The sequence below is a fragment of the Aethalodelphis obliquidens genome, unplaced genomic scaffold (genome assembly GCF_003676395.1).
Source record: "Aethalodelphis obliquidens isolate GAN/ISIS:26980383/991018 unplaced genomic scaffold, ASM367639v1 scaffold3, whole genome shotgun sequence".
Taxonomy (NCBI): domain Eukaryota; kingdom Metazoa; phylum Chordata; class Mammalia; order Artiodactyla; family Delphinidae; genus Aethalodelphis; species Aethalodelphis obliquidens.
The window spans coordinates 66505518-66527528 of NW_020837947.1; the positions used below are offsets into that span (position 1 = coordinate 66505518).

The following is a 22011-nucleotide window of genomic DNA, read 5'->3' on the forward strand; positions in this document are numbered from 1 at the left end:
CTGCTCTTATTCTGAAACTGTCTATTCTTGTTTCATGAATGCCATGTTTCCTCTGATCTCTGAGTATTTTAATTATACCTGAAAGTTTACTCTGACTCCTGTATAACTCTGCTTCTTCAGGTATACATTCTTCTATTTGTTGAGTCTGTATTCTCTTCTATAATCTTGTCTTTCCTCAAATATTTGGCATTTGAGGAAATGTCTAGAGGGAGGATGGTGGTGCTGCTTCCACCTCTTGAACTCCACACACATTGCAGTGAGGAAGGTCAGAGTACTTGGAGGGGGTACTGTGGGTGCTTCCTGTTCCTTCTGGGCATCAGTGCCTCTAGGGCACTGCCCTCCCTCTCATACCTACACTCCTACATTCAGTGCTTCCACTTGGAGGATAGTCTAGTGTGTAGTCTAGTGTGTATGTAGGTGCAGAGTTTATCTGCTTGGCTCTTCTCACTATGATTCTCCAGATAACAACCCTGTTGGTTGTTTTCATGTCCTTTGCTGTTTGAGCTTCCAGTTCTACCTTTTCCAGCAGAACCCTACCATTCATAATCAAGGGCTGCAGGTTCCCCCTTCCATCTGATCTTTGTGTTTCTTAGGGATTTCTCAGTAATTTGTCAATTTTGAGTTCTCTCTTTGGTCTCAAGCTCAGCTATCCGTGTTTATTTGTTCATCTATTTATTTATTGTTCATACCTTTTCTGTTGTGCTTAGGGATTCAGTATGGGAAGGGGAGACTGACATGTTCTTAGTCTGATATTTTTGCAACTGAAGTCCTGTTTTCTTTTTCAGTTCATGTCCTGCTTTTGCTAAGATTGACTTGTAATGACAGTACTGCAAGTATAGCGTATAATCCCTGATGAAGAAGAAGAAAGCTGGTGATCTTTTGGGTGGTTTAATTTCACATCACTCTGTCTAGGGCATATCATCTGCGATTTGTTGAATTGGGTTAAGTTGAATGGGAAAAGTGTGTGTGGGTAGGATGGGAGTAAAATGTTGCTTATAGTGGAATAGTGTCTGTGTACAGCTACTTACTTTTTCTTTATTCATTTACTGTTTTACCTGAAATTTATGTATTTCCCTGCACCTATTGCAAAGTGAAACATCAAAATATTATATATAGTAAATGAAATTTCCTAAGAGTCTATCAGGTAGTAACCTGTGTTTTAGATAATTGTAGAACTTCAGGAAAAATTCTTAGTTGCAATAGGGAAATAAATCCAGTCTGTACTGGATTATGCTTAGATTAGGACCAGGGTCTGAGAAAGACATAACGAGGTGTAGCTCAGAAGGAAACAAAAAAGAAATGTAGAAAAATATATGTATATTTATTTTCCTATATTCTGCCTTTTTTCTTAAAATGTTGGTTTCTTTTCTTGATCTTTTTCCAAGTTTCATACTGGGTCTTTTATTTTTCTTATTTTTTTGGGTCAGTCATGAAGCCTTAATTCCAGAACATTTTTATCACCCCAAAGAAAACACATACCCATTAAGAGTCACTTCTAATTTCCCCCTCCCTCTAGCCCCTGGCAGCCACTAAGTACTTTCTGTCTTTATGGACTTGTCTATTGTGAACATTTCATGTAAATGGAATCAAACAATATGTGACCTTTTGTGTCTGTCTTCTTTCATTTAGCATAACATTTTTGATGTTCATCCATGTTGTGGCATGAATCAGTACTTCATTCCTTTTCAATGGCTGAATAATATTCCATTATATGAATATACAGCATTTTGTTAATCCATTTATCAGTTGATGGCCATTGGACTCTATCTACGTTTTGGCTATTATGAATTGTGCTGCTGTGAACATTCATGTACAGGTTTTTGCTTGGACATATGTTATTTCTTTATTCCTAGGAATAGAATTGCTGGGTCATGTGATGACTCAAATGTTTAACCTTTTGAGGACCTGCCAAACTGTTTTTCAAAGCACACCATTTTACATTATCACCAACAGTTTAAGAGTGTTCCCATTTCTCTACATCCTCACCGACACTTGTTATTGTCTGTCTTTTTTATTTTAGCCATCCTAGTGAGTATGAAGTGGCATCTCACTGTGGTTTTCATATGCATTTCCTTGTGGACTAATGATGTCGAGCATCTTTTCATGTGGTTATTGGCCATTTGTGTATCTTTGGAGAAATGTCTATTTAAATCCTTTACACATTTTTTATTGGCTTATCTTTTTATTGTTGAATTGTAAGAGTTCTTTATATATTCTGGATACTAGACCCTTATCACATATATTATTTGCAAATGTTTTCTCCCATTCTTTGGGTTGTCTTCACTTTTTTGATAAGTGTCCTTTGAAGCACAAAAGTTTTAAATTTTGATGAAGTCCAAAATTGTTTCTTTGAGGTGTAACTCAAACAAGCATCTCTTTAGTGCAGAGACTGATGATCTGGGCAAAGAAGGACCTTGCTCTGGAATGCTAAGACTGGATTCTCTCCCCCCATAGTCTGCTCCAGGAAACCTCTGCGCCACACTCCAGAGTCCCTGCTCGTGATGGGGAATATCCCAGGTTTTCTGGCCCTCTGAAATTGTGTGAGAGGTGGTGATGCAGCATTTTTCAGGGTTTTGCACTTTCTAAGAGCTGGCCCCTCCATGAGCAGGGTGATGGAGTTAGCGCTCTCTGTATCTGGAAATGTAGCATTGTCTGTGGACCATAAATCTCATCTGAGGCGGAAGTGAAACTCATCTCATTAACCGCTGTGACAGCATCTCACCCTCATTCTTGTTTTGTGGTTTCTCCAGTTCTGGACTTTAGCGACCCCTTCAGCACGGAGGTGAAGCCGAGGATCCTGCTCATGGGCCTGAGAAGGAGTGGCAAGTCATCCATCCAGAAAGTTGTCTTTCATAAAATGTCTCCCAACGAAACCCTGTTCTTGGAAAGTACGAACAAGATCTGCCGGGAAGACGTTTCCAACAGCTCCTTTGTTAATTTTCAGATTTGGGACTTCCCAGGGCAGATTGACTTTTTTGACCCTACCTTTGACTATGAGATGATCTTCCGGGGGACAGGAGCACTGATATTTGTCATAGACTCCCAGGTAAGGCTCAGTCTCGGGGTACGGTGGGACTGTAGCCCCCTGCCCCAGGCAGCCCCTTCTTGCAAACAAGTTCCTTTGCAATCACTTTGGTTTGGTTTTTAGAGTCAGGAATAGGACTTTTTACCTGACTAGCATTTCTCAGTTGGGGCTCTCAGGCTTTGCAAAGGGGAAAAGGCTCCCTTCACGCAGCCCTGACCAACATGCGATGTTGTGCTCTCAGCAAACCCTAGAGGAAACCTCACAGACGGGGGGCAGGAGGGACCACCGTGCAGGTCAGTGACACCAACGATATGTCCCCCACTCTGGTACTCTTGGCAGACATCTATAAAAGATCACAAGTTCTCTATAACAAAAATACATATATATCTACATTTCAAAATGTTTACTATTTCCTTTGAAGATAAAGTTCTAAGGGTGAACATTTTTCTTCTGAATCATTATTGTAATTACTACTAGTACACAATTACAGCAGCATGACTAGTATGTATTTTATAGGTAACTAAATACAAAATGTAAAATTTGAGATACATATATATTTTTTCCACTTAATTCATGTATCTATGCTTGACCAAGACAGGATTTGGCATCAGTTCTTTTTTTGTTTGTATAGCTGTTAAGTACTGAGAAAACTTGTTCACATAAGGTAGATATGGGGTGAGTTTTGTTCTAGCATTCACTCAATTGTTTAATTCCTTCTAAGTTATATCCCCTAAATTACCCAATTTTCTATCACAAAAAAATTATTTTTTCATAGTTTATCAGTAGACATCCTGATTGTGTCCTCCTTTAACTTTGCTGAAAGCAAAGAATTGGGAGCCCCTTGACTGGTGAAGAACCTTATTATCACCCAGGCATTGCTCACTTTATTGGTATTCAGACCAACCTTCTGAATCGTCTCTTTGGCACCCTGGGTTTTTAAGACCCTGGGCCTTTCTCCTGTGAAGTATGGGCAGAGCTGGTGGTTTAAGGGGAGGAGGGGAAGGGAAGCAGCAGGACCACAGATGCATCTCCGGCAGGTCAGTCTTAGCAAAGAGCACAGGTAGCAGGACTGGGACATTGACATTTACGTTCTTCAAACTCTCCATGTGCAGGGACTCTTAGAAAGTGTCCCCAATGGGTGGCCCAGCCCGAAGGCCCTCCTGAGGGCTCTCTTTTGTAGCTGTGGGGGAATAAAAGGCAACAAGTCCTGCAGGAATGCCCTAAGCCAACTCTAAGCTCAGGTCTCAACGTTCCCCTGCAACTGTGGACCTACAGTCACACAGGTAGGGCCAAGCACTCCCAGCCCTTCAGGAGCCCAGTGGTGTTAGGGAGGAAGGGCTGTGAAGACCCTTAGTAATAATGGTTCTGAGCCCACTCTTAGAAAACCATTCTCAGACAAGACTACTCATGCCTGAGAGTATCATAAATTCATTCATGGAATGAGGTGCCTGTTTAATATAAAAATGAAATTTTCAACTCAGCCTTTTAGTTTCAAGGGACTGCATGGTGAACTTGTGGAGCTGTAGTCGCCCTACCCATGGGTAAGTAGATTCCAACCCTGACTCATCACTTCAGGACAATGGCTTAGGAATACTTCCTTCAGTACAATATTGTGCATGCATAGCAATTTACATTTATGGAATTTGAATTTCCGGTGCACCTCTATCTCAGGTGTTTGTAATATGGCTAAAATAGGCATACTTGCCTGTTTATTTTTCATTGTTTGGGGTATTTTTATTGCTTCAGAGTGATCCCTTTTTATGGTTGGTTTGTTTTATTGAAGTATAGTTGATTTACAATATCGTGTTAGTTTCAGGTGTACAGCACAGTGATTCAGTTATATATATATATATTTTTATATATATATATATATTTATATTCTTTTTTGGATTCCTTTCCCTTATAGGTTAGTAACAAATATTGAGTGTAGTTCCTTGTGCTATACAGTAGGTCCTCGTTGGTCATCTATTTTATACATAGTAGTGTGTATATGTTAATCCCAAACTCCTAATTTATCCCTCCCCCTCCCACTTGCCTATTTTTATTTATTTATTTAGCCTATTTTTAAATTGGAACTGTAATTTGGTTTTAATTTTACCTGAGCATGAAAAGTGGACCTTCGATTGTGGTTGGTAAATGTGTTCTTTGTTTTAGTTTGTTTCTCTGTTTGTTGGGTTTTGTTTTGGCTGTAGGGCGGACAAAGGTATAAGAATGAGAAATACATCTTTTTAAATGACACTTTTTAAAAGGTAGAAAAAAACATTGTTGAGAGTTGTCATTTACTAAAAATAAGGAATCGTTAAATAAGCAGTTTCCAGAATTTGCCTAATAGGCTTTTCTACTGGAAGCAGCTGATAACAATCACATTTGGGGGAATCTTTACTTGATGCGACTGCAAGCACTAAACAAAACCAAACTTGAGGGAGGTGTCTCGGCAACTCTTGAATGTCACTGCCTTCATTTCTAAGCAGTGCTATGTTCGTCTGACACCTCACACTTTTTTATTTTTTGCTTGCGAATTCCTCACAACCACGGAATTGCCAGATAAATATATCACCAAGGAGAAAGTGTGTCCTCACAGAATGTTGTAAAATAAAAGAGAATGAAAGCATCAAGGGTAATTTCCCGTGAGCTCCCCGTGTGACACTGCCAGCCCCCTGGCACGGCCCACAGAAAGGACCTCATCTCCAGGGCCACCCTCGGCCCCCGGGAGCCATTTCACACGTGCCTGGGATCCAAACTAGAGTGTCGGCTTGACCCACGTTGGTGATTGTGACCTGCCTCTAATTCCTAGATCTAATTTTGGAATAGAAACCAGGCAGCGTATTTTTCGTTGTTTAAATTTGTTGTAGAAGATAGTAACAAACACAGTAGAAAAAAAATCATTCACAATCCCTCTGCTCTAATAAATGAAGTCTTTTGTTTTTCTTCATGTCATTTTTAGCCCTTATAGATCTGTACCACTTCATCAGTTTGTTGGTAATCAGACCATTTTATATGCTTGGCAGGGAGGTTAGAGGAGTGATTTCTAATCTTTTGAGACTGTGATGACGCTCTTGACTTTGGCTAGTGTTCTCACAGACATGTGCCCTGAACTCCTCTCTTCTGTTAAAGACATAAGGAATAACATGTTTTGAAGTGTAATTTACATGCAATAAATGGCACTCATTTTAAATACACAGTTCAACAAGTTTGCCAAATACACCTCTAACCACCTTACAATCAAGATACAGAATGTTTCCCCCACCGTGAAATCTTCTTTGTGTCCTTCCTCAGACGGCCCCCAAGACCCCAGCCCCAGGCAACTGCTGATGAGATGTGCTTCCTTTCTCTATAGACTAGTTGCCTTTTCTAGAATTTCTGTATGTGGAATTGTACAGTATGTGGACTTTAGTTTTTATTTGAGATATTGTAAGGTATTAAAAAAGTGCTACAAATTATTAATCTAGAATTTTTCCGAGATGCTTAATCTGCTATCCCAGTGTCCAATATTTGTTTTTCATTTGAAATAACGCTTTAGAGTACAAAGGATGAGGACTCCGCTTGATCTTTGTCTCTCTTCATAGTTTCCTATTAGTATCTTTAATATTTTGATTTATCTAAAAACTAGGGATACATTTTTATTAATTTAATTTGGGGAATACAAGAATGCCTAAAAACATCCCCTGTTTTATTGACTTTTCTGTATTTGTCCAGGTTTGGAGTCAGAATTGGCAGGGGGCGGTGAAAAGTCCTTTAAATTCTGTCCTGAAGATCCCTTTCTTCAGGATCTTAGTTCCCCCCAGGGATTGAACCCGGGCCCATGGCAGTGAAAGCGCCCCCAGGGTCCTAACCACTGGACCACCAGGCGATTCCCCCCTTTCCTTTTTTTGCTGGAAAAGCAAGACCTATTCACACCCTTCAAGTTGGCAATAATGAAGAGACCTGACAACGCTGGGTGTTGTTGAGAGTCTGCAGCATCAGGGGCTCTTACACATTATCTAGTCAAGTTCAAGGTGCTCATTCCTATGACCCAACAAGCCTCCTTTCAGGGTAAGCCCTAAGAAACTTGCAGACAGGCACAGAGATGTGTGCGTGAGATTGGGCACATTGTCATCATCATCTGAACTAGCACATAACTGGAAACATTCTGAATGTTCATCAGCTGGCAAGTGAGCGATAAATTTTAGACCATCCATACGATGGAATTTTACAGAGTAGTTAACAGGAATCATGCACTAGAGTATGTGCTTCAACAAAGGTGACTCTCACTGACATAATGTGAGTGGAGAAGGCAAACTGTAATCCACATGCAAGTTGATATTTCTGTAAAGTTTTAAGCAATGTAAATGAATTCTGTATGTTGTTCAGTGATCCATATGTATGCAGTAATGTATAAAGACATACGTGATGATACGGGCAGAAGTCAGGATAGTGGTTACCTCTGGAGGGTGTGGGTAGAGTGATGGGATAGGCTGGGAGGATGGGGAGAAACATACAAGGCTTCAGGGTCTAATGTTTGATTTCTTAAACAGAGAGATGCATACACAGGCATTCATTACATTATTACATAGGTATCATCTGTAGGAAGGAGAAAAAAATAGTGTTGTGTTATTTGGGGCAATTACTCTAGACCAGGGGTCAGCAGACTTTTTCTGAAAAGGGCCAGATGGTAATTATTTTAGGCTTTGCAGGCTGTGCTGTCTCTGAGGAGTTTCCACAGAGGAAAACCATTCAGCTCTGCCACTGTACCCTCAAAGCAGCCATAGACAGTGTGTAAACAAACGAGTGTGACTGTGGTCCAATAAAACTTTACTTACAAACAATAGGTGGGCCCAGTTTGGCCCGAGGGCCATGGTTTGGTGACCTCTGCTCTAGATCAGTGGTTCTTAAATTTTTTCCTCCTGGCTCCTTCCCCATCTTCCCAGTGATCCCTATCATGTTTTCATCCCTACTTGTTCATTACATTTCACCGAGAGACTCAGAATCCTGGAGGGACAGTATTCCAGGGAAGGTCCTGGATGGCGTGTGGTCATTTTCAATACATAAAACTGCAACTCTGACCTTTGTGACTGTCATCAAGCTAAATCATAACTGTATTTTTCTGGCCTTTCTTTTTCATTTCTTTGTTAACAAAACTTAAGTTTTCAGTCTTGAATTCTATGAAACAGCTTTTATGTGGGCATTTGCAAAATATTTTGGGAGGGGCTTGTAAGATTAACAGTGTATGTGGAAGAGAAAAAATGGTACCTGTAAGGTGATGGATTGGTTCATTAGCTTGACTGGGGGGATCCTTTCACAGTGGGTACAGATGGGTACACAATGGTACTAAAACATTACGTCGTCACCTCAATACATGCAATGTTTGTCAGTCATACCTCAGTAAAGCTGGGAGGGAAGACTGTATGTGGAAGGGAAGCAAAGCAGCCTCCCTGACAGGAGTGTGCTTTGTTCCCAGGACGATTACATGGAGGCCCTGGCCAGGCTCCACCTCACGGTGACCAGGGCCTACAAAGTGAACACCGACATCAACTTCGAGGTGTTTATTCACAAAGTGGATGGTCTGTCAGATGATCACAAAATTGAAACCCAGAGAGATATTCACCAGAGGGCAAATGATGACCTTGCAGATGCTGGATTAGAAAAAATTCACCTCAGGTGAGAACAGAAACCCATCAGGGATCACTGGGGTCCAGAGCCATCAGGAGTGGTTTGGCCCGGACTGTCATTTAGAGTCACAGAGCCCTGCTGTGTACCCGGTTTTGTGCTGTAGACATTGGGGTAGTATTTGGGAAAAAGCAAGCTTTGCATGTGCCAACTCTCATCTTTGGGAAAAGCGGTGGGGTTTTAAAAAAATTTTTTGGACCGAAGGTCAAAGCTAAGGTTCTTTCCCCCCTATGAAAAACACATAGGAGAAAACCCATGAACTGCATGCAGGAAGTCAATCGATGCTGAAGTTTACTGTTATAGTTAGTATCTATAATCATAAGTAAAGGAGTCCTCTGAAAATAATTCAAATAGAAATATTCACAGAGGAAAGCCATGGCTCTAATTCTTGTGGGGTAGTATATGTATGCATCATTCATTTTGCAAATTGGAAAAATGGAAAGATTAGGTGCTTCAGTATCAACAACATAACTGTTATTAACATGAGAGGTGTGTATAAAGATGATCTGGTGTGGATTCTCTTGCAGAAGGTAAGGATGCTGATACAGGCATATACGGCTGCATTTTTAGTATATGTGCTGCCGAAGCCAGCACGTGGGCTGCATTTTTAAGCCTCCTATAGTCCAGCCAGTCAGCAGATCAGAATGGGCACAGTTCTTGCTTTGGGGAGTTGGGCAGGAATGTCTTGTTAAGACATGTTCATTTTTTGACTGAGGTTGTTTTGAATCCTGAAGGGGGCTAGAATGTGTGTGTAGTAAATACAGAAGGCATGATTCTGGTGTTATGACATAGCCTGAACAGTCTATTCCTCAGTCAGAGGTAAAAAGTGATGAAATATTGTTTCATCTTTCAGCTTTTATCTGACAAGCATATATGATCATTCAATATTTGAAGCTTTTAGCAAAGTGGTTCAGAAGCTGATCCCACAACTCCCCACCCTGGAGAATTTGCTAAACATCTTTATCTCAGTAAGTAAATAATACTGTCCTGTTAGAGTCATTTGCGGAATTTAAGAATAACATTGCAAGAGTGAAAATGATCTTATTTCCACTTGCTCTTACAGCACTTCAAGTTCACTGAAATATTATTTTTGAAGATTGCGCCTATGTACTGTTTTAGGGCCTTTAAAATGTAACTGCCAAAACGATTCCTGTACTTCACTTGTGTAATCGGAATGTTTATTCAAGTTGTAGGCGATCATTCAATGTTAATGGAATCCTACCAGAGTTTGGGAGCATAAAAGTTGGTTTTGGCTATAAGATATATACTGTTGAATTTTTTTTTTTTTTTTTTGCGGTATGCAGGCCTCTCGCTGTCGTGGCCTCTCCCGTTGTGGAGCACAGGCTCCAGACGCACAGGCTCAGCAGCCATGGCTCACGGGTCCAGCTGCTGCATGGCACGTGGGATCTTCCCAGACCGGGGCACGAACCCATGTCCCCTGCATCGGCAGGCGGACTCTCAACCACTGTACCACCAGGGAAGCCCTACTGTTGAATTTTTAAAAATATGTTTAACACTGTGAATGATGTGCTGTCCGGCTGAGTCCTAAACACCACCACGTCAAGTCAAACGTCACAAAATAGAATTAAGGCAGACCTTTGGTTGTATTCACATTGATTCTCACTGCACAATTTTGAGTTTGTTTGTCTAGATTTTTTAAATCTATTTTTAAATTTAAAGTTTTTAAAATGCTTTTTTTTTTACTTGGCCTTTTTCCTAACTGCAGGTACATTTCTAAGAGTCAGGAAACACTACTTAATTTGTTTACCTAAAGTAAATAATTCGTGATAATTCCAGTTTTCATTTCTTGTGCAAATCCATTATAAAGAAGTTAATGACAATGAGGTTTAAATTGTAATAAAATGGAACAACCTAAATTTTTGCTGGTTCATATTTGAGACTGAGGATGGCATATCATTTTATGTAACCATGACATGCTCTGCAATCAGCTGTCCCTTTAAGGCCGCATCTCCTTTTCTGTTTCAGAATTCTGGAATTGAAAAGGCGTTTCTCTTTGATGTGGTCAGTAAGATTTACATTGCAACTGATAGTACCCCCGTGGATATGCAAACCTATGAGCTCTGCTGTGACATGATCGATGTGGTTATCGATATTTCTTGTATTTATGGGTAAGTAGAACATTCTGAAAGGCTACAATTGAGCCATACTTTTCTTTCATAACCTTTGAGAATTTTGCATTTACTTATTTGATCTTAATACTTTTGTTTGAAATGACTGAGATCTATAAATACACCATTTCGTATGTAATAATAATAACAAAACATTATTGAGTAAATGCCTGGCATTATGCTAATAATTTCATTGCCCACATTATTATCATTGAATTCTCCACTATTCCTTGAGGCAGGAATTACTATCACCATCTTATAGATGGGGCACTGAGGTCCAGAGTGGTTAAGTTTCTAACCCCTGCTCACACTGTCAATAAGGGACAGAATTAGTATTGTATTTGAGCTCAAGTCTGATACGTTCTTCCTCTACTGAAAAATCTGTTGTCATATCATAATGTATTTACTTGAGGGAGACCACTAGGATCCTTGGATTCTACATAAATATCTCATGTTTACCACAGTTTTATTATTTTCTTCATTACATGAGATAACTGCTGAGTTGTTTGTTTTTCCAATATAGTTTTGATTGTCTTCTATGGTGGATAGCAGAGAATTATTAAAGTAAGCAAACAACATTACCTGCTTATTATTATTATCTTATATTCTTATAAAACAGAACTTCTTGTACATTTAAAATAATATAAAATAAACAGGCGTGGGGAAAATTGATTCTGTTACCAGACATAGAAATAATTCCACATAATTGTGAATTTGCTGAATTCAGGGTGTTTTACAGAGTGAGTGGGTGTGACCTTGTATGTCTATCTTATTAAGGCATCGCGTTGTTGCTGCCTTGTATTCATATTGAATCTCACATCCTCACACACCCATTGATGAGATAAAGCTTTCCTTCATCTTCTTCTTTACTCACTGGCTGTGACTCGCTTTACACAGCCTCCTCTGCCAGCTTCTGGGTGAGCCTCAGTCTTACCATTTCTCTCTTCCATTCAGTTTAGACTCTTTCTGTTAACTGTTATACACACACGAACACCCACAGTCCCTTCCCTTATGAAACAGGGAAAGTGATTCTTACCTCACAGGACTGTAGTGAGGATGCAATATCATTAGGCTTCCCCTGGTGGACCCTGGATAAATGTAGCTGCCATTATAATTATTATTAATTATTGTTATTATTACTAAACACTGCCACCGGCTTTAGAAATAGACCTTATTTTCCACGATCGCTGCCCTGCAGTATTCTCTTGTTTTTAAACTCTAAGTGGATGACCTTGAAATAGTCATGGAAGCTGAAACTACCCTGATTACAGTCTAGATGGCTGTCGTAATCAAATACAATGAACAACACAATTAATCTGGCACATGTTTAATGATATGCATAATCATTATTTTGCTATATGGTAATTAGACATAAGTGGTAAGTTGTTCATATAAATGATGTTAATCAGAGTTACTTTTATCCAGCTAAAACAAACACGGGGAGGGAGGGGTTGGGCGGAGGGGGGAGCAGGGCCTTGCTGGTAGATTGCTTTTCTGTTGCCGAGTGCAGTGTTCCTGGGAGCCCGCCCGGTTCAGTAAGAACCGGTCTGGGTATGGGTCATAAATAGGGCGTGAGTTCTGGGGTTTCTTGAGACTGTTTGCTGGAGCAGCCATGAGCCAGCCCATACGGCCTGCAGGGGGTGGCCGGGGATGCATGCCACAGCCCAGGAAGCAGGCAGCCCTGTAATTGGAGACCTTAGAAGCAGACCTGGTCTGCTCAAGAATCTCAGCTGGGATTCTGAAAACGTATACACAGTTTCAGATAAGGGAAAAGGTACAAGACGTGCTCCTTTGCCTATAAAGGAAGGATACATAACTGATTACATCAGTGGCTCCAGAGGGCTCCGTTTTGATCATTAAGGCCATATTAATAATGATAATAGCAGTTAGCATTTATTGTGCATTTTATATGCTCTCAGCACTATGCTTAGCACTATATATGTATTATTTCATTGCATTAGGAAACTTTGAGGTAATTATTGTTCATGTACAGTTGAGGAAATTGAGGCTCAAAGAAGTTACTCAATTTGCCCAAACTTATACGATAAATAAGAGAGCTGGGATTCAAACCCAAGTCATTTGTGTTTGCAGGCCACACCTTTTCGTAAATAGACCAATTTATTTATTTAACTTTTTATTTTGAAAAAATTTCCAATCTATAGAAAATGTGCAAGAATAGTACAGTGAACTCCTATGTACCCTTCACTGGGATTCACCAATTTTTATCAGTTTGCCATATTTGCCCTTTCTTTCTTTTTCTAATACAGTTGACCCTCCATGTGGGTTCCATATCCGCAGATTCAACCAACCAGCAGATTGAAAATATTCAGAAAAAAAAATACCAGAAAATGCCAAAAAGCAAAACTTGAATGGGCTGCATGCTGGCAACTATTTACATAGCATTTACATTGTATTAGGCATTATAAGTAACCTAAGGATACTTAAAAGTGTATGGGAGGGAATTAATTGACATTCCATCCAAGAACAACAGAATACACTTTCTTCTCAAGTGCTTATGGAACATTCTCCAGGATAGATCATATCTTGGGTCACAAATCAAGTCTTGGTAAATTTAAGAAAATTGAAATTGTATCACATATCTCTTCCAACCACAATGCTGTGAGAACAGATACCAATTACAGGAAAAAATCTGTAAAAAATACAAACACATGGAGGTTAAACAATACACTACTTAATAACCAAGAGATCACTGAAGAAATCAAAGAGGAAATCAATAAATACCTAGAAACAAATGACAATGAAAACACGACAACCCAAAACCTATGGGATGCAGCAAAAGGAGTTGTAAGAGGGAGGTTTATAGCAATACAATCCTACCTCAAGAAACACGGGACATCTCAAATAAACAACCTAACCTTACACCTAAAGCAATTAGAAAATGAGAAAAAAAGCCCCCAATGTTAGCAGAAGGAAAGAAATCAAAGATCAGATAAGAAATAAATGAAAAAGAAATGAAGGAAACGATAGCAAAGATCAATAAAACTAAAAGCTGGTTCTTTGAGAAGATAAACAAAATTGATAAACCATTAGCCAGACTCATCAAGAAAAAAAAGGGAGAAGACTCAAATCAATAGAATTAGAAATGAAAAAGGAGAAGTAACAACTGACACTGCAGAAATACAAAAGATCATGAGAGATTACTACAAGCAACTCTATGCCAATAAAATGGACAACCTGGAAGAAATGGACAAATTCTTAGAAAAGCACAACCTTCCGAGACTGAACCAAGAAGAAATAGAAAATATAAACAGACCAATCACAAGCACTGAAATTGAGACTGTGATTAAAAATCTTCCAACAAACAAAAGCCCAGGACCAGATGGCTTCACAGGCAAACTCTATCAAACATTTAGAGAAGAGCTAACACCTATCCTTCTCAAACTCTTCCAAAATATAGCACAGGGAGGAACACTCCCAAACTCATTCTATGAGGCCACCGTCACCCTGATACCAAAACCAGACAAATATGTCACAAAGCAAGAAAACTACAGGCCAATATCACTGATGAACATAGATGCAAAAACACTCAACAAAATAGTAGCAAACAGAATCCAACAGCACATTAAAAGGATCATACTTCATGATCAAGTGGGGTTTATCCCAGGAAAGCAAGAATTCTTCAATATACGCAAATCAATCAATGTGATAAACCATATTAACAAACTGAAGGAGAAAAACCATATGATCATCTCAATAGATGCAGAAAAAGCTTCCAACAAAATTCAACACCCATTTATGATAAAAACCCTCCAGAAAGTAGGCATAGAGGGAACTTACTCAACATAATAAAGGCCATATATGACAAACCCACAGCCAACATCGTTCTCAATGGTGAAAAACTGAAACCATTTCCTCTAAGATCAGGAACAAGACCAGGTTGCCCACTCTCACTATTATTCAACATAGTTTTGGAAGTTTTAGCCGCAGTAATCAGAGAAGAAAAAAAAAATAAAAGGAATCCAAATTGGAAAAGAAGAAGTAAAGCTGTCACTGTTTGCAGATGACATGATACTATACATAGAGAATCCTAAAGATGCTACCGGAAAACTACTAGAGCTAATCAATGAATTTGGTAAAGTTTCAGAATACAAAATTAATGCACAGAAATCTCTGGCATTCCTATACACTAATGGTGAAAAATCTGAAAGAGAAATTAAGGAAATGCTCCCATTTACCATTGCAACAAAAAGAATAAAATATCTAGGAATAAACCTACCTAAGGAGTCAAAAGACCTGTATGCAGAAAACTATAAGACACTGATGAAAGAAATTAAAGATGATACAAATAGATGGAGAGATATACCATGTCCTTGGATTGGAAGAATCAACATTGTGAAAATGACTGTACTACCCAAAGCAATCTACAGATTCCATGCAATCCCTATCAAACTATCAATGGCATTTTTCACAGAACTAGAACAAGAAATTTCACAATTTGTATGGAAACACAAAAGACCCCGAATAGCCAAAGCAATCTTGAGAAAGAAAAACGGAGCTGGAGGAATCAGGCTTCCAGACTTCAGACTATACTACAAAGCTACAGTAACCAAGACAGTATGGTACTGGCACAAAAACAGAAATATAGATCAATGGGACAGGATAGAAAGCCCAGAGATAAACCCACACACATATGGTCATTTTATTTTTGATAAGGGATGCAAGAATATACAATGGAGAAAAGACAGCCTCTTCAATAGGAGGTGCTGGGGAAACTGGACAGCTACATGTAAAAGAATGAAATTAGAACGCTCCCTAACACCATACACAAAAATAAACTCAAAATGGATTAAAGACCTAAATGTAAGACCAGACACTATTAAACTCTTAGGGGAAAACATAGGCAGAACACTCTATGACATAAATCACAGCAGGATCCTTTTTGACCCACCTCCTAGAGAAATGGAAATAAAAACAAGAATAAACAAATGGGACCTAATGAAACTTCAAAGCTTTTGCACAGCAAAGGAAACCATAAACAATACGAAAAGACAACCCTCAGAATGGGAGAAAATATTTGCAAATGAAGCAACTGACAAAGGCTTAATCTCCAAAATTTACAAGCAACTCATGCAGCTCAATATCAAAAAAAGAAACAACCCAATCCAAAAATGGGCAGAAGACCAAATAGACATTTCTCCAAAGAAGATATACAGATTGCCAACAAACACATGAAAGGATGCTCAACATCACTCATCACTAGAGAAATGCAAATCAAAACTACAATGAGGTATCACTTCACACCTGTCAGAATGGCCATCATCAAAAAATCTATGAACAATAAATGCTGGAGAGGGTGTGGAGAAAAGGGAATCCTCTAGCACTGTTGGTGGGAATGTAAATTGATACAGCCACTATGGAGAACAGTATGGAGGTTCCTTAAAAAACTAAAGATAGAACTATCATACAACCCAGCAATGCCACTACTGGGCATATACCATGAGAAAACCATAATTTAAAAAGAGTCATGTACCACAATGTTCATTGCAGCTCTACTTAGAATAGCCAGGACATGGAAGCAACCTAAATGTGCATTGACAGATGAATGGATAAAGAAGATGTGGCACATATATACAATGGAATATTAGCCAGCTATAAAAAGAAACGAAATTGAGTTGTTTATAGTGAGGTGGATGGACCTAGAGACTGTCATACAGAATGAAGTAAGTCAGAAAGAGAAAAATAAATACCGTATGCTAACACGTATATATGGAATCTAAAAAAAAAAAAAAAAAAAAAAGGTTCTGAAGAACCTAGGGGCAAGACAGGAATAAAGACGCAGACGTAGAGAATGGACTTGAGGACACAGGGAGGGGCAAGGGTAAACTGGGACGAAGTGAGAGAGTGGCATGGACATATATACACTACCAAATGTAAAATAGATAGCTAGTGGGAAGCAGCTGCATAGCACAGGGAGATTAGCTCTGTGCTTTGTGATACCTAGAGGGGTGGGATAGGGAGGGTGGGAGGGAGACGCAAGAGGGAGGAGATATGGGTGTATATGTGTAGCTGATTCACTTTGTTATAAAGCAGAAACTAACACACCATTGTAGAGCAATTACACTCCAATAAAGATGTTAAAAAAAAGTATATGGAAGCATGTGTGTAGGTTATATGTGAATACTGTGTCTTTTTTTTTTTTTTTTTTTTTTTTTTGCGGGACGCGGGCCTCTCACTGTTGTGGCCTCTCCCGTTGTGGAGCACAGGCTCCGGCCATGGCTCACGGGCCCAGCCGCTCCGCGGCATGTGGGATCTTCCCGGACCGGGGCGCAAACCTGTGTCCCCTGCATCGGCAGGCGGACTCTCAACCACTGCGCCACCAGGGAAGCCCATACTGTGTCATTTTATATAAGAGACTTGAGCATCTGCAGATTTTGGTATCTGCTGGGGGAAATCCTGGAACCAAGCCCTCCCCCCGCCCCCATAGTGAGGGATGACTGAACGTGTTTGTTTTTGCTGAACTAATTGGGAGGCATTTGTAACATGATTCTATAGGAATCATGTCCTGTAACAAGGATGTTTTCTTGTAGCATCACAGTTTTAACTTTCAAATTAAACTTATGTAACATATCTGCATTACTCTTATCTAGTATAGAGTCCATTTTCAAATTTTACCAAAGGTCCCAATTCTATCTTTCATAGCAGTTTTTTGCTGGATCCAGGATCTAGCCCAGCATTTTGCTGCCGTTTCTCTTCAGGCTGCTTTATTTTGCATCAGTTCTTCACCCCTTCTCGGTCTTTCATCAGGCTGTGCTTTGGGCAGCCTGGTTATTCTGTCACGAGAGAAAACTGGAAGCCCTTGTGGGCCACGGAGGGGAGAAGAACTGACCTCCATCCCTCACCTGTGTTCCTCAGGTGCCTGGAGAGTTGCCCAGCTGACACACCACACTCAGTGTGTCAGTAGGAAAGTGACTGTCATACGCTGTGTACATTCTTGTGAACGGGGGTTTCTGAGATCTTTAGCCGAAAGGCACTGTAAGTGTAAACTCCCTGTCATTATGATTATCGTTCTCTTTTTGAAAGCTGGTCTCCGTTGCTGGGTTACAAACTGAAGTTCTTTCTCAATGGTCAAATATGTTTTGGTTTCTGTCCCCATTTAGTCTCAAAGAAGATGGAGCAGGAACCCCTTATGACAAGGAATCAACAGCCATTATAAAGCTGAATAACACAACAGTTCTTTATTTGAAAGAGGTGACCAAGTTCCTGGCTCTCGTGTGCTTTGTCAGAGAGGAAAGCTTTGAAAGAAAAGGTAATTTTTTGTGTGATTTAAATGAAGCATTTCCATTCAGACGTTGAATGCAGGTGGACAGCAGTGTGCCTTGGGAAGCTTCCAGACTTTAGTCACAGGGCCCTTTGGCTCCTCCCGACATCCTGGGGTTTTGGGATCCGTGAACCAGCCTGCCCTCTAGTGATGCAGCTGCCGTGAGGTGGTAGTGGAACCACACCATCCTCCCAGGGAGGGGCTTGAGCTTTTCTGGGAGCAGAGCCAGCTGGGGCGTTGTTGCCAGGCTGTAGATCTCTTACCCCGGGGAGGTCCCCTAGCCTACAGGGGGTGCCAAGGCCTCCCTCTTGGTCCACACCCCTAGAAGGTATTAGGGACCTTGTGACCACTTGTCCTCCCCGTGTAAAGGATGAAACTCATACAACATTAAAGCTAGATGTTATTTAACTTCTGTTCAGCCCTTGTCCATTCTTTAGTCCTAAAACACAGGGACAGCATCGTGATTTCAAAACAGGGAGATATGAATATATTTAATAACGTCACCAAATATCTTTTTAGGACCAAATTTAGTTTTATTTGGAAACAAAAGCAATTAACCCTCATAAAGATACTCATATTCCCCCGCCCTGCAGGGCACCACTATGTAAACTGGGAAATATCAGTTTACTGATGTAGCTAGGGATTCTTGCTAGTAATTAGGGGATGATTTACCCTAAATTCCCAACAAAGTGGCAATAGTAACATTTTCTGAAATAGCCTTTCTTCTTATATGCAATACATGTTCATTATAAAAATACTTGGAAAACTTAGGAAAGTATAAAAAAGTCAGTTTCACCATCTAGAGCTAAACTCCGTGTTAAATTTCTGGGATTTTTTTTCTCCTTCCTTTTCTCCCTCCCTCCCTCCCTTCATCCCTTCTTTCCTTCCTTTCTTCCAACAAAAGTGATGCCATATTGCCTATATAATTTTCTATCCTGTTGTTTTCACTTATTGATATCATGAAAATCTTCTTAATTCATTGAGCCTGAAAACATGATTTAGATTTTTATTTATTTATTTATTTGCGGTACGCGGGCCTCTCACCGTTGTGGCCTCTCCCATTGCGGAGCACAGGCTCCGGACGCGCAGGCTCAGCGGCCATGGCTCACGGGCCCAGCCGCTCCGCGGCACGCGGGATCCTCCCGGACCGGGGCACGAACCCGTGTCCCCTGCATCGGCAGGCGGACTCTCAACCACTGCGCCACCAGGGAAGCCCATGATTTAGACTTTTATTACTTCTTTTTGTTACAGAGTAATAGATTCATTTAGAAAATTTAGATATAATAAATAAGCAAAAAAAATAATTATTGATAAGCTTCTCACTCACATAATCACTCTTGATATTTTCTGTTTAACTTTCCAGTTTTTTCATAGATATCTCTCGATATGGGATTATATAATAAATACTACTTTATAACCTTCACTTAAATTATTACAGACATCTTTCCAATTCATTAAATCTTTTTTTAACCACATCATTTTAATGATTAGTTTCTTCTATTGTTAGAAATGTGTGTTGTTTCTAGATTTTGATGTTATAAATAATCCATAATGACTTTCTTTCCACTAAATATTTGTGTACATCTTTGGTTATTTCCTCAGGAAATATTTCAACAAATGGAATTACTTAGATCAATACATTTTGGTAGCTTCTGATGCATATTACCAAAATGTCCTTCAGAAAGTTTTTACAGGTTTATGCTACTAAGAGAATATGAGTGTGTCCATTTTGCTTTATTCTCATTAATATTGGGTATTAGCATTAAACACTGATAATTGAAAACAAATTTACATTTTTTCTGCTTCTTAGTGAAGTTGTGTATTTTTTCATGTATTTACTATTTTTACCAGCCAAATTGCCTGTTATGTCCTTGGCCCTCAAAACTTTTAATTAAATGGTGGTAATCTTTTACTTTTTATTTTCATCTTGCTGAAACTAAGAACAGATTATATAATGGATTCATGGAATTTTGAAGATAGACAGGACCATCCTGTGTTTCACTCTCTCAGTTACTGATGATTTTACCCAGAGCCAGGAAATAGAAGTGACTTTCTCCTATGGTCATACCACCAGTGTATAGCAGTCTGGGCTAAAGATTTCTAAGGCTTCTCCCTGTATGGAATCAGTTCTGTGTATTGTGTTTTAAACCATTATACATATATTCCCTTGGTTAAAGATATTTCCAGAATTTATATTTGGTGATTAACATTTTGTGTTGATTTTGGAAACTAAGGAAAGTAAAAGTAATGCAAATAGTACAACTATAGACCCCAAACCATCTAGGGTGATGACAGGTCCTAAAATTTAGGTTACAATAACATCAACCTTGAGAGCTTGTTTATTTTGAACTGATTTTAGACTTAATAGAAAAGTTGCAAAAATAGTACGTAGTTTATATATACTCATCCAGCTTCCCGAAATGTTAACATGTTACGTACTGTAGTACAGTAATCAAAGCTAGGGAATTAACATCAGTATAATACTATCAATATTAATAAAACTTACAGACCTTATTCAAATTTCACGAGTTTTTCCAAAAATACCTTTTTTTTCTGTTCCAGGATCCCAAATTGATTTAGTTATTATTTCTCCTAGTCTCCTCCAATCTGTGATGGTCTTTCATGACCCTGACACTTTTGAAGAGTACTCATCAATTATTTTGTACAACGTTCCTCAAATTGGGTTTGTCTGATATTTTCGCACAATTGGAATGAGATTATGCAATTTGGCCAAAATACCACACAGAAATGATATTGTGTCCTTAGTGTATCATATGTTTATGACGTTAGTTTGGCTTATTACTGGCGATGCTGACCTTGATTTAGTTAAGATAGGGTCTACCAGGTCTTTCCCCTGGAGAGTTCCTACTTTTCACTTTGTAGTGAATAAATACTTTGAAACTATGCAAATCCTCTTTCTCCTCACACTTTGCCCACTAATTTTAATGTCCATCTATGGTCGTGTGAGTTAATTTAAGCAGGAATTTCTCATGTGGATCTTGGGCAACTTACTGTTAAACCACCTAGGGAGGATCATCTCTGAAGACAGGAAGATTTTGTAAAATTTATTAAACTCATTAGAAACCTGAGTATTTGTTTTAATGTGATAAGAGAGATAAATAGGCAGACAAGGTTTAACCCCATGAAGTTAAACTTGTTTGCTTTTTAGGGTGACTAACCAATCTCCATTTGCCTGGGACAGAGGTGAGGGTTCCTGAAACAGGGGACCTTCAGGGCTGCAACTGGGAAAGTCCCAGGCAAATGCATTAAGTTGATCACCTTAGCTTTGGAAAGAGCTTGATGCTTTACATATGCATGGAGTGGTTCCATTTGTTTTTGCTGCTTTAATCTCAAGTGTTGAGTCCTGCTGGTGCTGGTAATCAACACTTGTTGGTTGACTTGTCCTGATGTTGGTCTCTGTCTGTGTTTTCGTGGATGATTTCTGACTGCTTTGGCAGAAAGAGGAGGATAGAAAGCGGAAGTGGGATTCTTGGTCTTAGCTGCACATCGTAGGCACCTTGGGAAGGGAGGTGGTTAAAAAATATGGCCATCGAGGCCTGCCACAGAACAATTAGAACAGAATTCCTGGGAGAGGAACCTGGGGTTTGTTAATTTTTAAAAAGTTCTCTGGATGCTTTTAATATGCAGCTATGATTGAGAATCACTGAACCAAGAGAAGGATGTAGGACAATCCCATAACTGCGTATGGTGCTGAAGATAGTGCTTGTTCTGTTCATGTCTCTGTTCCTGTATTTTCTTTTTTTTAATAAATTTATTTATTTATTTTGGGCTGTGTTGGGTCTTCGTTGCCGCATGCGGGCTTTTCTCTAGTTGGGGTGAGCGGGGGCTACTCTTCATTGCGGTGCGTGGGCTTCTCATTGTGGTGGCTTCTCTTGTTGCAGAGCATGGGCTCTAGGCACACGGGCTTCAGT

General features: G+C 39.5%; 1 protein-coding gene across 2 annotated transcripts in view; it reads left to right on the forward strand.

The window, feature by feature from the left end:
* Nucleotides 1-22011, forward strand: part of RRAGD (Ras related GTP binding D) — a 38601-nt gene that overhangs the window by 11223 nt on the left and 5367 nt on the right. Inside the window, exons 2-6 of one of the 2 annotated variants that reach the window (XM_027090566.1) lie at nucleotides 2751-3046; nucleotides 8463-8662; nucleotides 9525-9639; nucleotides 10658-10800; nucleotides 17919-18067. In XM_027090566.1, coding sequence (XP_026946367.1) covers nucleotides 2751-3046; nucleotides 8463-8662; nucleotides 9525-9639; nucleotides 10658-10800; nucleotides 17919-18067 — 903 coding nt within the window. Of the gene's footprint in view, nucleotides 1-2745; nucleotides 3047-8462; nucleotides 8663-9524; nucleotides 9640-10657; nucleotides 10801-17918; nucleotides 18068-22011 lie in introns of both variants that reach the window. The other variant, XM_027090575.1, reaches the window with a different exon arrangement.